This window comes from Acanthochromis polyacanthus, chromosome 2, assembly GCF_021347895.1.
Source record: "Acanthochromis polyacanthus isolate Apoly-LR-REF ecotype Palm Island chromosome 2, KAUST_Apoly_ChrSc, whole genome shotgun sequence".
Classification (NCBI taxonomy): Eukaryota; Metazoa; Chordata; class Actinopteri; family Pomacentridae; genus Acanthochromis; species Acanthochromis polyacanthus.
In genome coordinates this window covers 14,780,841-14,796,558 of record NC_067114.1, presented here as the reverse complement: position 1 = coordinate 14,796,558, position 15,718 = coordinate 14,780,841, and the positions used below count along the sequence as shown (strand labels likewise).

General features: G+C 38.0%; 1 protein-coding gene across 1 annotated transcript in view; it reads left to right on the top strand.

Annotated features, from left to right (window-relative positions):
* Positions 1-15,718, top strand: part of spon1a (spondin 1a) — a 74,838-nt gene that overhangs the window by 37,353 nt on the left and 21,767 nt on the right. Inside the window, exon 7 of the mRNA XM_022205835.2 lies at positions 15,070-15,134. Within this exon, the coding sequence (XP_022061527.1) occupies positions 15,070-15,134 (65 nt within the window). The remainder of the gene's footprint in view (positions 1-15,069; positions 15,135-15,718) is intronic.

Sequence of the window (15,718 nt, the reverse complement as noted above, 5' to 3'; positions counted from 1 at the left end):
TGACTTCACCTATGCAATATCTGAACTGCAGCCTATTCTGCAGGGCAGGATATGGGAATGTCAGTGGAGATTTAATTAACACCTGAAGGCTGTGTAAGCCTTTACGCTACGCGCTGATAACAGCCAGCTTGCATCCCATTGGAATTTCGAAGCAATTTTTTATGTCTATTAATAGTTTGGAGTACGTGCTGGGACAGACAGATCAGAGATTCCTGAGCAGGACTTTGATTACAACATCAGAGGAGCTCCTATCTCACCCAGGGAAAAGGCTGCTTTAGGCCAAGTGAGGTTTTGGCTTGCAGGCAGTAAAAAGCTCTTAATTTGACATAATTGTGCTGTCCTAGGGAATAGCTTGACCAGTCTGAATACAGAATGAAGAATTATGCCATCCTTATGCTGAACAGAATATATTATTTGTGTAACAAGGAAATAAGCAAGGTTTATGCTTCCTGCTATTATTGTAAAATGTACATGTTGCTCTGCATCTCACTTTGCACTTTCCTACTGGGTATCAAAAATATAGTAGAAATTCAAGCAAGGGGTCTGGAGTCTATCCCAAATGACTTTAGGTGAAAGACAGGAGACACCCTGGACAGGTCGCCAGTGTATCACAGGGCTACACAGAGGCAAACAAGCACACTCACATTCATAGCTACAGACAATTTTGAATCATAAATTAACCTCAGCAGGTTTTTGGACTGTGAGAGCACGCCGGAGAACCCGGTGAGAACCCATGCATGCACAGGGAGAACATGTACACTCCACACAGAAAGATCCCAGGCCAGGATGTGAACCAGGGCGACTACAAACCACCGAACCCCTGCACAGCCTTTGGGAAATTCAGCAACACCCAAATGTTTGGAAACCCATGGAAGAAACCTGAACTAGATGACTGTAGATTTCTTTATTTGGTGAAGAAAACCCCCTTAACATCCAGTCAAGTCAAGAACATGCTGGAGGAGGCAGGCGTATGACTATCAAAATCAGCAATCAGGAGATGCCTTCATGAATGTAAATACAGAGGGTTTACTTCAAGATGCAAAATGCTGGTACAACTCTAGAACAGATAGGGGTCATCTGCTGGTGTGTATTAATGTGACTGCTGACAGAAGTTGCAAAATGAATTCTAAAGTGCAAAGAGCTGTAATTTTTGCTCATATACAGTCAAGTATGGCAAAACTGATAGGGTGGCATTTCACAGTACTACGAAACATATCACACAGGCAACGCAAGAGCTTCTCAAGTCAGAGAAATGTAGTTTTCTCAAATGACCATGTCAGTCACCTGACCTCAACCCAGGTGAGCATGTTTCTCACATACTGAAGACACAACTGAAGTCAGAAAGACCCAGAAATACGCAGAAACTAAAGGCGGCTGCAGTAAAGTCTTGGCAAAGCACAGCAAGGGAGAGAAGCATTTGGTAATATCCATGGGATATCCAGCCTTCAGGCTCTTATTGATTACAAAGGATTTGCCTCCTGTAGTATTAAAAACAATCCCTATGCTTACAATAATGTTCGTGTGTCCAGTTACATTTCAGACTGTGAAAATGCAAGTAAAATGTTTGCAATTCCTGAACAGTTTATGTAATATTTTTGCTGATTCTCTTGAATTAAAGTTGATACTCTTGATTGCTTCATTTCAAAATTACAAAAATGGTATCAATGTCCAGATAATTGCAAAACTGACTGTATTAAATTGGTTCCAAAGCATGGGAATTACTTATTTGCATAGTTCTGTACGCAGAGGAAATAAGCTTTACCGATAATGCTAACGAGATGAACAAACAGCTGTATTTGCATGGAAATTAGCACTCATGATCGTCTTAGCATGATGATTATGTGTATGTGCTGCGGATGATATTCCAAAGGGATCTGAGATGAAACTCCAGCAGTTACTGTGCGATGGAAGTCTTCCTGCTATTGCAGTGAGTGAGGGAATGTCACCTCCCTTGTGTTAACTTAGCCACCAAGAACTGGGAAGAGCCATTAGTATAATTTTTTCACCAGAAACTCTGTGATTGATACAGATAATTTCCATAGCAGTCTCCTCTCCGCTTTTGCTACAGTGACAGACTGACTTTGCTGGCATGAAAGATGCTAATACAGTTCTATTTGCATTGGGAACCTGGTCATCTGCACTGCCTCATCTGTTTACTGGAGCAAGACTCAGGGAAATGAAAACCGTTTTCAATAAAAACTTAGCCCTAAAGAGTCTGTATATAATATAAATATTTCATAAATAGCAGATGCATATAAGAGAATGCTGATTAATTCAAAATGTAAATGCATAGGTTCAAACATGTTTCGTCCACTAACACAGACACATTCTGACACACATATCTACAGAAAGTATCAATCATAATCAGCTCTTGCTGTTGGTGCACAGCCAGGAACATAATTTCAACACAATGGACTGTTGAGATTTCCTCCATGTCCTGATCTTGCACAATTTGCAAATCAGTACAATAGAAAAGGTCTGTTTTTGGTCCTGAAGGGATTGGATGTATTTACTTAAATATACAAGTGGTAAAGTGCAATTGAAAGACATGCAGTATAAAGCAGCTTAGCAATGAACATATAATCACACAAAACACAAAAGTCAGAATAATACCCCCATTAGTGGTTTTTGTTTTATTTCTGTTTGAGGTGGATGTCTGTCAGAATAAATGATGTGACAGTTCTTTTTGCTGCCCTCAGTGAATGCTTGTTGTGGCAGCCTGAGGGCTGGATGGTGCATTCACTACTGACAGTGTGAGATAGACCAGCAATGATTTTCTTTCACTGTGAAAGCTATGTAATATAAATATGATATAAATGTCTGTTTTTACATTTTTGCTGGCAGTTAAGTGTTAGTGCTCTGCTAAGTTGTGGGAAATTGCCTTCACTTCAGAAAGATGAGGTTTGGATTACAGATCTGTTTTTTTGTTTTGTAGCCTTTCAACCAGTGTTGCATCATTTGCATTGACAGAATTAGAGGTTTGAGGTGTGCCAAAATGACAAACATTCAAGAGAAAAATGCTTCTAGCGGGTCAGGGTTATGGTTATTTTGACAAGAAATTAAGTGATTTTGAGTGACAAAGCAGATTGGGGTGGATGAATGAGACAGTGGTCATTGATTTTTTTTAAAAGCATGGCTATGATCCCTAAACTTTTAAGAAATCCATATTTTAACTCAAAGCACAATCCTTCTCTAAACTCAGATTAGTCAGTTTTGTGCCAAAAGTTAACTAAACAGAAACATGGATCACATGCTCCAAAGTGTTCCAAACTGGGTTCAATAATTTTTCTGACAATCTGTGTTTTCCACTCCCTCATTCTGTTAACTTCCATTAGCATGTCATTTAGTCCATCCAGCTTTGAACAGATATTTCTTTTCCCATCTGTGCCTTTAGTATATCTTATGACTGTGTGGAAGTTGACTTAATGTGAAGCCTCTGAAAAAGAGCAATACAGATAGCAGTGAAATATATAATATGGATATCCCAATCAAGTGGTTCAGCAACAAAATGTTGCTGCAGTCTTGCAAACTAGCTTAATACTTATGGATTTTTTTTTTGCTATCATGTGGTTAGTGCTTATAGAAATAAAGCTAATGTCATTGTCATGATGGAAATGCTGAATTCAACGATTCAAGCACACTGCAGATCACAGATTAATTGTAACAGGTTTCTGACTGTTCATTCCGGCTTCCCTGTCACATTCATATTAAACCATTACAAATGTCGGTGGAGCAAGCAGGCAATATTAAACCATATTAACACTGCGACTCTGTTCCTAACCATTTCTTATTTGCAATGATGCCAGTTTAAATGGCATTTCTTGCCTAACAGGGAATTACAAATGCTAAATCAAGCATCACAAATGAAGGTTCACTGCGCTTGTCAGAACTAGATGGGAATTATTCATGCAATATGAATCTTTTCCCTCCAAGATGAGAGAGTATGTCATCTGCACTGCATGATGTGTCTTCTCTAATGGATACAAGCAGCTCTCTGTTCTGGAAATGACTCCACTGAGCTTTTTGCAATATTTTTTTAATGACATAATCCAGTTTGTTTGTGCAAACATACCGTATTTTGAAAAAGGCATTTTGAAGCGAGACAGCAACTACCTGTTTGTATGCTGTGTATATGTACATTTATAAAGTATATTCACATGATATGCTGTATATATTATTGTGGTATATTTCTATATGAGTATATTTATTTTTTCAAAGCCGTGAACTGACTTTCTATCCGTTTAAACTTTGTGCTTTGACTCTAATTACCTAAAATCTAGTCATATTCATAAAATTGATAAGAAGGGATGCAGCCACTACAAGAAAAGGTAGAACACTATGTTTGTATACATGTCAAAATGATTTCTGTGTACGAAAATCATCAAGCGCTCAACAATTAAGTTCTGTTACAGCCAGAGCTCTTTGCTTCATTTGATTTGCCTGGTCACATCCATTTAAAGAATGTAATTTAATGCTTGTTGGTCATCAATGCATAACTGTGCGCTGTTATGTATTCAATGAAGGTTCATGGATTGAATTTTAAAGTAGATAATTATTTGTGCCTGTCGGGCAGAGAGTTATTAACACTCTTGTTCTCTGCTACTAGTCAGGCATTTTCTTTTACTCTACAGTGCTACAGTCAGTCTAATTCTCAGAGTCACTTAACTTTTATAGTAGATGTTGTGCTGACAGGTGATTTTATGCAGTCTCAATTTCCCTACTACCACATCACAATCAGAGATCTTTAGGGTACAAAGGTTAGACTAATATATGATTATGAGAGCCTACTTTCATGCTTACATTCAGGAATGTCTGCTGTGCCTGAAAGATGGAGTCCTTTTATTGCTTTACCCAAATTTCAGCTTTCATATTCATGCTCAACCTCCTTCTGTCATTTGGACCAATTTGGAACATACTTATCAATTCATTTTTATGCACATAAAGCTGTGGAAAGGGCTATCTGTATCACTGCTGGAAGGCAGTAGAGCGACCTGTGGAGTCTTTCTAGTGAGCAGAAAAAAATTGTGTTATCAGTTGAGTAAGTTTGTGCTGTGACTTGTTTCTACCAAGGAATGGTTTGCCTTGTTGAACACAGTTTATATGTAAGCATGCACAGTGGGACTCTTTCTTGAATTAAATTTGAATAAAAAAAAAGCCTCTGCCCACATTGTCTCATAACAGCAACAAAATGTGACCAATAAAACCGACTATATGCTCTTTACCTTAATTATTTTCTTTTCTGCCTCATATTCAGAGAGGCTGTCGTTGCTCATGCAATCCCATGCCGTTAACTAAAAAGTATTTACACCTGAAGAGAAAAATGCCTCAATACAGTCATTCAGTATGGTTCCCCATAAGTTTTGTCCAGAGGGAGAAAATTGCTTTCAGTACCTGCAGTGATTATGTGGACTTCTGATAATAACTCTCTTAGAAAGAATGAAAGAAAACTGTCATTAATTTCTGCCTAAGGTATGTATCCGTTGATGGTCCTTTCTTTCCCTTTCTCTGGTTCTGCTTTCTCATCTAAACTCCCAGACCCAGTATCCCTCAACATCAAATTCAAAGCCTCAGAAAAAGTAAATAAGACAGACGGCCTTCAGAACATTTACCTGAATCAGACATTTCAACACTTTTGAGAGACATATCTATTCACAGTTGAGTTATTCACTTTTCATAAGGGCTAGACGTATTCCCATGCTAACCAAACAACAGTACACACTAAATAAAATATATCTAAAAAATCTACCTCCAATCTTTAGACACATTCTGTATTATTGTTTAAAAAAACTGTTTCAACTTTTTCAAACATTAGCAGCTGCTTTTTCCACAGTATTTGTTTTAAATACTTACTTTTCTGTCTTTCCTTCTATCAGGTCTTCTGTCTGTCTACTTGCCTCTTTGTTTGCCAGTCGATCTGCAGGAAAAGTCAATGTATCAATAAATTAAAGTCACAGGAAACCAGAGGAGTTGCAAGCTTGCAGAAATAAATCCTTTTAAATCCCTCAATGTGGCTTCTCAAATTCTACAGTTTGTACATCACAAATAGTCAAAACACTTACAATTTTGCTATAGCTGTGCCAGCTACGTGTTTTTATGTGCATTCTACAAAAAAGAAAAAAAATACAGCAGGAAACACAACTTTCAGACACAAGAGAACAATACGCAAGTACAACAGTAGCTTTTCTAGCAAAAACATATAAAGAAAATAGCATGTAATCGCTTGTGATGAAGGTCAAATCAAAGACAGAATAAAATACGCAATTAAGATGAAAAGAAATATACATTAATGTGTGCAATAACAATTGATCCTCAAATGTGTTTTTTTGAGAATCTCTTCATTATGTGTAAGTACTGATGCTGTATTAACAACAAAATCATAATAAGAAATCCAAAATGTGCTGGTCACACAGACACACACACGATCATGGGCTTTGGTAGCCTAGCCGCGATAGACCCAGCTCTGAAGACGCAAGGGTCTAGGAACTCTCGACAGGGAGGGAGGCGGGCTAAAAGGTTGTCTTTCAAATCACTCTGCAGCAATTGGGTAGGTATACAACCAATCAGCGCAATGAATAGGCTGACGTAGTTCCTAGAGCGCCGGAAATCAGAGGATGCGGGAGTTCGGTGAAGCCTTATTTATACAGTCAATGGGTGAAGCTCAAGTATATTACAGACATGTTAACAGAAAGATTAGCACCGACAGAGTCGGTGCTAATGGAGCTCAACGACTGTTGTCATTTTTGTTGTCGACCCTGGCAGACAATTAAATTCGTTGCCGTGGGTTGTCTAGCGCGGCTAGGCTAGTTGTTTCTGGTTGTTTCTGTCAGAATCGTCACGCCTCTGTTGTCACTTAGTTACGCCCGCCTTCAGACTCTACACTTCATGGTGATTCGTCGGCCAGTTTTAGGAGCATCCAACCTTGAGGCTTACCGAGGGTAATTAGACCCTTGCGTCTTCAGGGCTGGGTCTAGCGCTGCTAGGCTAGGGCTTTGGCACATGTTCAGACTCATGTTCAGTGAATGACAGGGTTGGTATCCGAAAGCCAATCAATGCATGAGCAGGCATGTAATCACACCACGCTGTCAATAAAAGACTCAGGTGCAGCACAAATCAACATACACAGAGACACACATCACACATGTAATGCACACACGCATTGTTTTTTTAATGCAACTTTTGTCCCTGCCTTCACCCCCCGTGACCCTAGTGAGGATAAAGCGGTATTTCGAGAATGGATGGATGGAAACAACTTTTGTCGCGCAGACTGCACCTATAACAGAGAAAACCCAAATATCGCTGTAATATCTCTTTATGGGGACTAATGACAGCTATGTATTCATGAGTAATCGCAGAAATGTAACCTATGCTGCTAATCACAATATTTTGTTACGTAAGTTGCTTTTTGTAGGTTCTGATGCTGCTTACAAGTGTTTTTAATCATATCTATCTGACTGATTTCAAACTCTTGTTGCAGAGGGCTTCAAATCAAGTCGCCAGGATGTAAGATAATGATGTCCCTCAGGGATCATTACAGGGCCCGCTGCTGTTCACTGTGGACAAAATTTGGATTCTGTCCATGCCATCATTTATGTCATTGGTTCAACCACACACTAGTCTGTCTCCAGACACACTGTGATGATCTGCAAACCTTCCTGTTCTCAATCTTTTTCTTGAGGTAAATTGTGTAAACTGAGTACAGTAAATCATGTATATATACACAGAGATTTGGCTAGATTGTCCTGCAAAACCTATGTTGAATATCCAACTCAAAAATTCAATTACAATTGGATTTTTATGCCAAACAGAGCTCCACCTTGAAAATGATTATATAGACTACGACACAGTATGCCCAGGATTATATAGATTAAACCACAAGGTGATTTCTACCACTGTGCCGGTTTGTTCAGGCACCTCACGCTTTGCATCCTGTGTTTTCATTTATAAGGCCTTGCTATTTTTCTACATTGTACCAATACAATAACCATAATTATTATTATAATTATGGCTGCCAACCTGAATTCATTGTAGAGGGAAAACACTGCTAATCAGTGATTGGCTTTGTTGCGATTAACAAGAAAAAGAAAGCCTGGTATCTACAAGTAACTGTATCAGGGGAAAATACTGCAAGAGACAGATCAGAGAGTTAAAGATGAAACATGCACGATGAATAAAAGTAACCGCACTAAAATACATCCTGAAATAAATCCCACATTAAGATGTTTTAATTCATCACTGTGAATAATGGTTGCCTAGGAAGTACAAGGGTTCCCAGTGGAATCGAAGAGCAACCACCCCGTACAGTTGTCCTGGTAATGGAGGAAAAGGAAAAGACATGAGGGTTGCTGAGGGTTTTTGTGCCAAAGGGAGAACCATGCACTACTCACGTATTACCTTGCTGAGGCAGTATTTAAAGACTATACCCTCAGCTCGCTGCGAGCCAATTTCATGGCTGATCTCCTCAGTGTGAAGGAGTACGACAGGTCAATTCCACCACAGCAGGAAAGATTTGGCCTTGTGGGTTCAAAGGACTCTGATAATGGGTTCACTTCCAGCTCATTGTGCCGCAATTTAACGAGTTCAAGAGGAAAATCTTACACAAATTAGAGAGAAGCCTAATTTGGCAGTAATGCATCATCAGTGTCCTTATGACTAGTCTTTATGCATTAGAACTAGAAATTGATTTCTGAAATGAATCTTTTGATTATTACAACACAGCTCAGACTCTAAGATGTGATGAAGAATTTCTGTCAGATAAGATTGAGAACCACAACACATAATCCTAACATGATCTCTATTTGCTGTACTTCTGAGACACTAAAAGACAGTTTGAGCACAATGTGATGGTGACAAAACGATGCTCAGTGACAGTGTTCTTGTTCGCAGAGCGGTGGGTGATTTCATCTTTCATCTTTAGTCAGTGTAGGCAATTGACCATAACCAGCCACCATAAAATCCTGTCATGTCTGGGTACTGCTTCACACAATCTGCCCTTGAGCGAGATCTTTGCCAGGTGTTGCAGAACAACCATGCAATTTGACTATTTCTGAGTTGCGAATCAGCAAGCATGCTAGTCATTACTGTTCAAATGAAAAAGATTAATCGTAGCCTATAAGAAATGGACTCATAGGGTGCATCTTAATTTTTATTTAACAGCATCCATGTTTTCCTTACCAGCATCTTTCCCTTGCATCTTAATCCCTCCCACTAGAAACACAAGTGCAAGGAGAGAAAAAACATTTAGAGAAATGAGAAAACATTTCCTGTGAACCATTATCTGAAGCAACATCTATTTCTGATGACAAAAGCAGAAAATTCATGCTCAGCTTTAACAGTTTCATCATTTGTCAGCTCATTCAATGGCCTGTTATTAGTGCAGCTGATCTGTGAACAATACAAATACGGAGTATATTTATTAATAAATGTGCAGATGTTTGTCAAGGCTTTTTCTGAGGGAAAGCTACAGAGACAAAAGAGAGCAACGAACAGCACTGCAATGGTTGTGGTAATCACGAGACCCCATCATTTTTTGGACAGTCCATACAAGAATCTATCAACAGATCAAAAATTCCTAGAAATCCTCCCAATCGGTTGGAACCACACAGTGTAAATGCCCAGAAGCTAAATGTGCATGGTTCATTTCTGCGGGAAGCAGTCAGGTAGTCTCTCCTCAACACACCAGGATTGTCAGCCTCACATTTCAATGAGCAGAGATGACGGCAAACAAATAAATGCTTTTATTGCATAAACACAGCAGATTGTTCTCCTTCCCCCGACTATAATACCCATGAAAAAGATTAATGGAGCAATTAAGAGACCATGAATGTGGTTCTTTTGTTAATCAGACCTACAGGTAACAGATTATTTTTAGCTACATGGTAAATCAGGAAGCAAATAAAATCTAAAACTCGGTAGCCTTCACTTGAGTTGCTGCAGTGCTGTCAGGGGTTTTCAGAGCAGTTTCATGAACTGGAATGGCATGCATGAATTTATAAGTGCTGAAAACCACAAACGGAATACTACATGTTAGAACTTTGCAATATTCATTAGTAATCTACGAACAATTTTGCTTTTTAAAAAGTCTTTAAAATTACTTCTGCCTTAAAGGTTCTGCTCCACAGCAACCAGTTCATGATGGTGCTTCTTTTAAATAAAAAAGTTAACATAAAGTGAAATAAAGCAGTGAATTCCTGGCCTGCATGACGTTGACAAATGTGCTTCCTAGTGAGATAATTGACTTTGAGCAGATGTTGTGTTACTCTGTAGAATAATTTAATAAGTTCCACTTTGCAGTGTGATTTGAGCCACAGTGTTTGTCCGGTTGGGCAGATGTGTCTGGCTGCTGTAGAGTGACAATGATTAATGACACTGGGATCATGATGTAAAACATGATGCATCAGTACACTATGACTGATTAAAACAGACTTGCATTCCTTTTGTATATTTTTAGGGAAAATTGTAAGAGCAATGCTGATAATTATTAGAATTGTGACTAAAGTCAAAACGTGTTCGACAAGATACAGTTTGTGTTGGCTTCTGTTAAAGGTAAGAAAAGTAGTACTGTTTGTCTTTTGTCCACAAAAAAAACAGTATGCTCAGAGAGGAACGAAACATGAAAACAGGGAGAGAGATCAACTGTAATGCATCGATTTTATTCATTTATTCCCTGACCCTTGTTGTGATGAAGGCCTCATTTTTCCTGAAAGCATGTATTCAAGACAGTTTAAAAGATTAGCATTATTTTTTTGATCGACAGCTGTATATTGTGAAGTAGCGCATGCGTTAGCGGGGCTTCACTCAGGGTCGTGAAACTTATTCAGCATAGAGAGTTATATAAAATGGTAAACCATCAGAACCATGAAATGTGAAAGCAGCGGGATGCAGTATGTGGGCTTGTTCGTAACTAATCTTTTTCTGTTTCAAAGCATTTAAATGGAAAAACACTTCTTGAGTCTATTTTAATGAGTTTCTGAGAGGTTGTCCTTTAGCTGCCATCCTGCTAAATCCAGAAAAGTTCTAGATTTGCTTTTGCTCAATATTGAATTAGTGGAAGTTAATGACAGACTCTCAGAAAAGTTAACTACTATATGTGTGCTGGCAAGAGAAGCAGAGGACACTACTAATAGGGTTCAGCTTTAGACATCCCTGTCATTAGGGGAACTATGCTCAGTTTAAGCAGGAGAAGGTTTATTTACACATAATGTTTGAAATTCTATCCATCTTTGCCTGCCCTCGACATATGCCTGAACAAAAGCAGGGAGCGGATTTTGAAATATTTCTGCCAATAATAAGACCATAATTAAGAGGGTTGACTTGACCAATTAACCATTAACACCAAAGTATGTTGCCCTTAAGATGTGCAAAAAGATTATAGCAAAACTAATTAATTAAGGAAAAACACAATATTATATTTTTAATATGAATCAAACAGTAACATGTAGCACACTTATCAAAATTAACAGAAAACAAGATGACTGAACAGAAGCTGAGACACTCAGTTTGAAACCTTCTTGCCCTTATAGCAGCATGAGCAACCCTGATAGGTGCTCCCGATGGGAAAACAGGGACAAAGCACATACAAACACATTTAGACTTGTTAAATGAGAATGAATTTTGCGTCTTTGGACTTTGTGCTGAGGTAATGATCTGTATCACATTTTGTCACTAAGCCAGTAAACCTCTATGCTGCCAGTCATTAAACCTAACACCAAAGTTGTACGAAGCTGTGAAAGAGATATTTTTATGGCAACATCCTAATACATAAAAAATATTGGTCTCTATTAGATGGACACAGCAGAAGATGGCTGCTGAGTTTCACAGTTGCGTACGAGTGAGAGGAGACCAGCAGCTGAACGCTACTAATGAGCTTTTGAATGTTGCAAGTGTTAAGAAATAATTTTTATTTCCAGGTTTTGAGTTAAATCTCTGTGCAACTCAAGATTCTGACTTCAGTTAGCTTTAGTTTTCTTCATTAGGGTTTTGTATTGACCATCAGCAGATGTCATAGCTATTTTCTTCTACAACCTCAAGAAAAATAGGAGAGTGTCTTAGGCTTTGTATTATAAAGAGCAATTCACATCAGTGTCAAAAGCAGCTCATAAGGCTTTCAGGGTCTTTTGCTGATTAATTTTCTTGCTCAAGCTTGCGAGTTGCACTTTTTGTGATGAAGAAGGTTATACGCCTGTGTAATGCCCTTGAAACCTATAATATTTTTAGTGAGATGAAAAATCTGTGTGCTCAACACAGCAAGCAACATAGGTGCAATAAACTAGAAGTAAACTGTTAATGCAATTTCCCTGACATCACAAACTTATTGAGGCTGAACCCAGTCAGTCAGAAGTTATCTCTGTGTGTGTGTTTGTGTGTATTTATAACTGCTTTCTAACATGCAATACAGCTTTTGAGTGAATCCACTCACTGCAACGCAATGTCACTGGTGATGTTAATTATAAATAAATAAAAAACAAATTGAAACCCACCTGGTGCAGGAGCAGATGTGCCTCGGGCTAGTGCTGACGTTTATGCAATTAGCTATGACACCTATCCACTCCGTTATAACATCTAGGGAGTTAATGAGTAGTGGGTCTCCCATAATTAGTAAGTAATTCCATGTATTGTTTCTACAAAGACTTTCCACTGACTTAGTTATGGCTAATGGCAATAAGACCATTGAGATTCTGCTCTGTACCCTGTTTTTTTAAACACAATTTCTACTTTTATTATTGCATTACATATTTAACTTACAATCCACAACAAATTACAAATGTTGTTGTATTTGTTAGGCCTTAATGTGTGTAACTGTCAACTGATTAGACGTTAAGTGATGTAATAAATGAGCATGACGGTCATGACACACTAGTTTTAGCAAAGAAGCAAAGAAAAGTTGGTGTTATTTAGGGAAACAAAATTACATCACCAAGATTTGTAAGTGACTTTAAGATGTTTACTTCGGTGCATTTTGTTGGCTAGGCTTTATTTTCAAGTCTGGTAAATGGGCCAAATCTGGCATCATATCTGATTCCGTTTTGAAAAGTGGTGGCCTTGTGGCTTTGAATTTATGTCCACTTCAATTCATATGTGAAGCTTCCAGAACGTCATCTCTATTTGAAACAAGCAACACCTGGTTAGAATGGAACATACGTAGTTGCAGCACTTTCACACACAGTTCTCCGCTTTGATGTTTTATCGTGACCACTTAGTTGTAGTTATTTTAGACTGTTTAGGAGCAGAACAGATAGAGATACACTAAGAAAACTGTTAAGTTGTTTCCGAGGTTGCAGGTGCAGAACACGAAATGTGTCCTTTTCAGCAGTTACAACTCACATCTTGACAGTTCAATTTGTTCCCCGAAAGGCTGCCAAAAGACTAAACTGTGAGCAAAGTTTTTTTTGGTTTTTTTTGCCTCAGTTCAGTTCTGATCCTTGCTGCTTGTCTGGCTGTGGAAACTACTGGGGTTGAAGTTATCTTTTTCTTTGAATGTGGTCCAGCGATATTTGTTACCTGTATTTCAGAGAGCCATGTTTACACTCCTTTTTCTTCACGTTCTGTCAGGAAAATTAGATGCTCAAAACCTCAGTCTGAGATCACATTTAATGCAGCTAGATCTCTCTTTTTCTTTTTGTATTTTTGAGACTCTGCATGACTGTCACAGTTCCTGTGTTACGAACTACACTTCAAAGAAGATGGACACGCTTTCCTCTTGCAGAAGGACAAACCAAACACTTTTCACTATTGGAATACAACTGAGAGCCTGAAACAAAACTGGCGCCTTGACTTTTTTCATTTTTACACTTGTCAGCTGCTATTCATTTTAAATTTACAAGTGTCTCACTCAATATGATTTAACACGGAGACAAGTGTTTGCTCAAAAGTGTAAAGCGCCCTTAGCAGTGCACAATACTGTAAGTTACAGAGACATGCAAAGAAGATGAGTATATTCTATGTGAATCCTTAGCACGAGCACAGCCCATCAGTGACATCCTTGAGTCTGAAATTGGATTACCCTGCTATGCTTATTACCAGCTTGTCAGATTTGCGGCAATCAAATTGAATAACACACACAAAAAAGATGGGAATGCTGACATTTTGGTTACTGGAACAAAAATAATTTTCTGAACATATACTAGCCAGAGGAAGAAGCATTACTTTCATCATTGCAACATTTAACCTCATTTTCTGCACATATTAACATACAGTATTCAATCAGAAGTTCTCATTTGCATGACAAGGAATCACTTTTCATCTGAGTTGCATTGTCTGATCGGAACATTTGTGACAGAGTCTACTGATGGCTTCTAGAGGAAGCAGTCGGCTTTTGATTCTCCCACTGGCAGGATTAATTTTTAGCATGATGGAATCTCATTCTTTCTTTTATGGTGTGCAAACATACATATCCATTCTTGTTCTTTTAGATCAATGCATTCTAATCTTTCATACTGCACGCCAAAGCTCTAGAGTCTAGAGATTGTGTGAAGTACAGATCACAGCCTAGTCAGGTGTTACACACTAAAATATATGTTATCTGCGACCTTATACAACAACTCTACTGAAAAAATACTGTTTTGTGAAACGTATGCTATTCACGGTCAGATTATTTTGTTGTATTTAATTGGACTATAAGTCTGAGTTACAAACAACTTACATAAGTGTCGTCATCAATGGCAGTGGAAAATAATATTACAAAAACACTACATTGGGTTTAAGATTGGATAATTAATTAAAACATTTTTCTTTTCTAAAATTCTTTGCAGGTGATTACTCCTAAAAGTATTCCACATTAAAATGACAAATTAACAAATTACAAGTGGAAGATGAATGTTTCCTAAGTTTCTTTAAACCCAATGACAGAGTTTCTGCAGAACATTAGTATCAAACCTTTCCGTGTGTCTATTGCATTGTGCTTTTAGCTCAATTGACCACACATAATGTGTTTCTTTACCGATCATGAAGTGTGAAAAGGCTGATCTTTTTAACTATTCACATGTAAAGTGCAATGTTTCAAGCGTGAAAGGTCAATCATTTCTGTGGGCTGGCACTGAATTTTTCTGTCTTTTTATCTGTTCTTTCCTTTAGGGCGATGACGTCCTGACAGTCATCAAAATGAAAGCACAATGGCCGGCCTGGCAGCCACTTAATGTGTAAGTAACAAATCTTCAGTATCAGGATGCCTACTACACATCTGACACCTTGTGTATTCTGTCAGTGACATTACTATAGAATCTTAAATATCTGTTATTGCCTTAGCAGACAGTGAATTTCCATTACTCAGGAACAGCACAGTTTTATATCATCTATAAACAAGCATGCCCAAATGTGTCACATTTACATTCTTCAAACAATATTACAAAAAAAGTACAGACATTTTTCGCAATCATATTTTCAGACAAAATCCGTAAATCCCTTGCACAAACTTTGACTGTAAAGCATACTAAGCATACTAAATTAGCTACCAGGGGTGAACAAATAAGACTTTTGATCATCTGTACTGAAAACATTTCAGACTTTTTCAGCTAAATTATGGAAAGAAATATATAGGTTTCTTATTCTCATAGTTTATATAGTACAGAGAAAATGGGACTCACTTTTTTTTTACCTTTAACACCCACCTCTAGTCACATGTCTTGGAGGTAGAAGGTCCATATGAGAAAAATATATTGGACAGTGAGATACATCAGGACAAATCATGTATTGAACTTTAATGTCAAAATCATCAGTTTTAGTA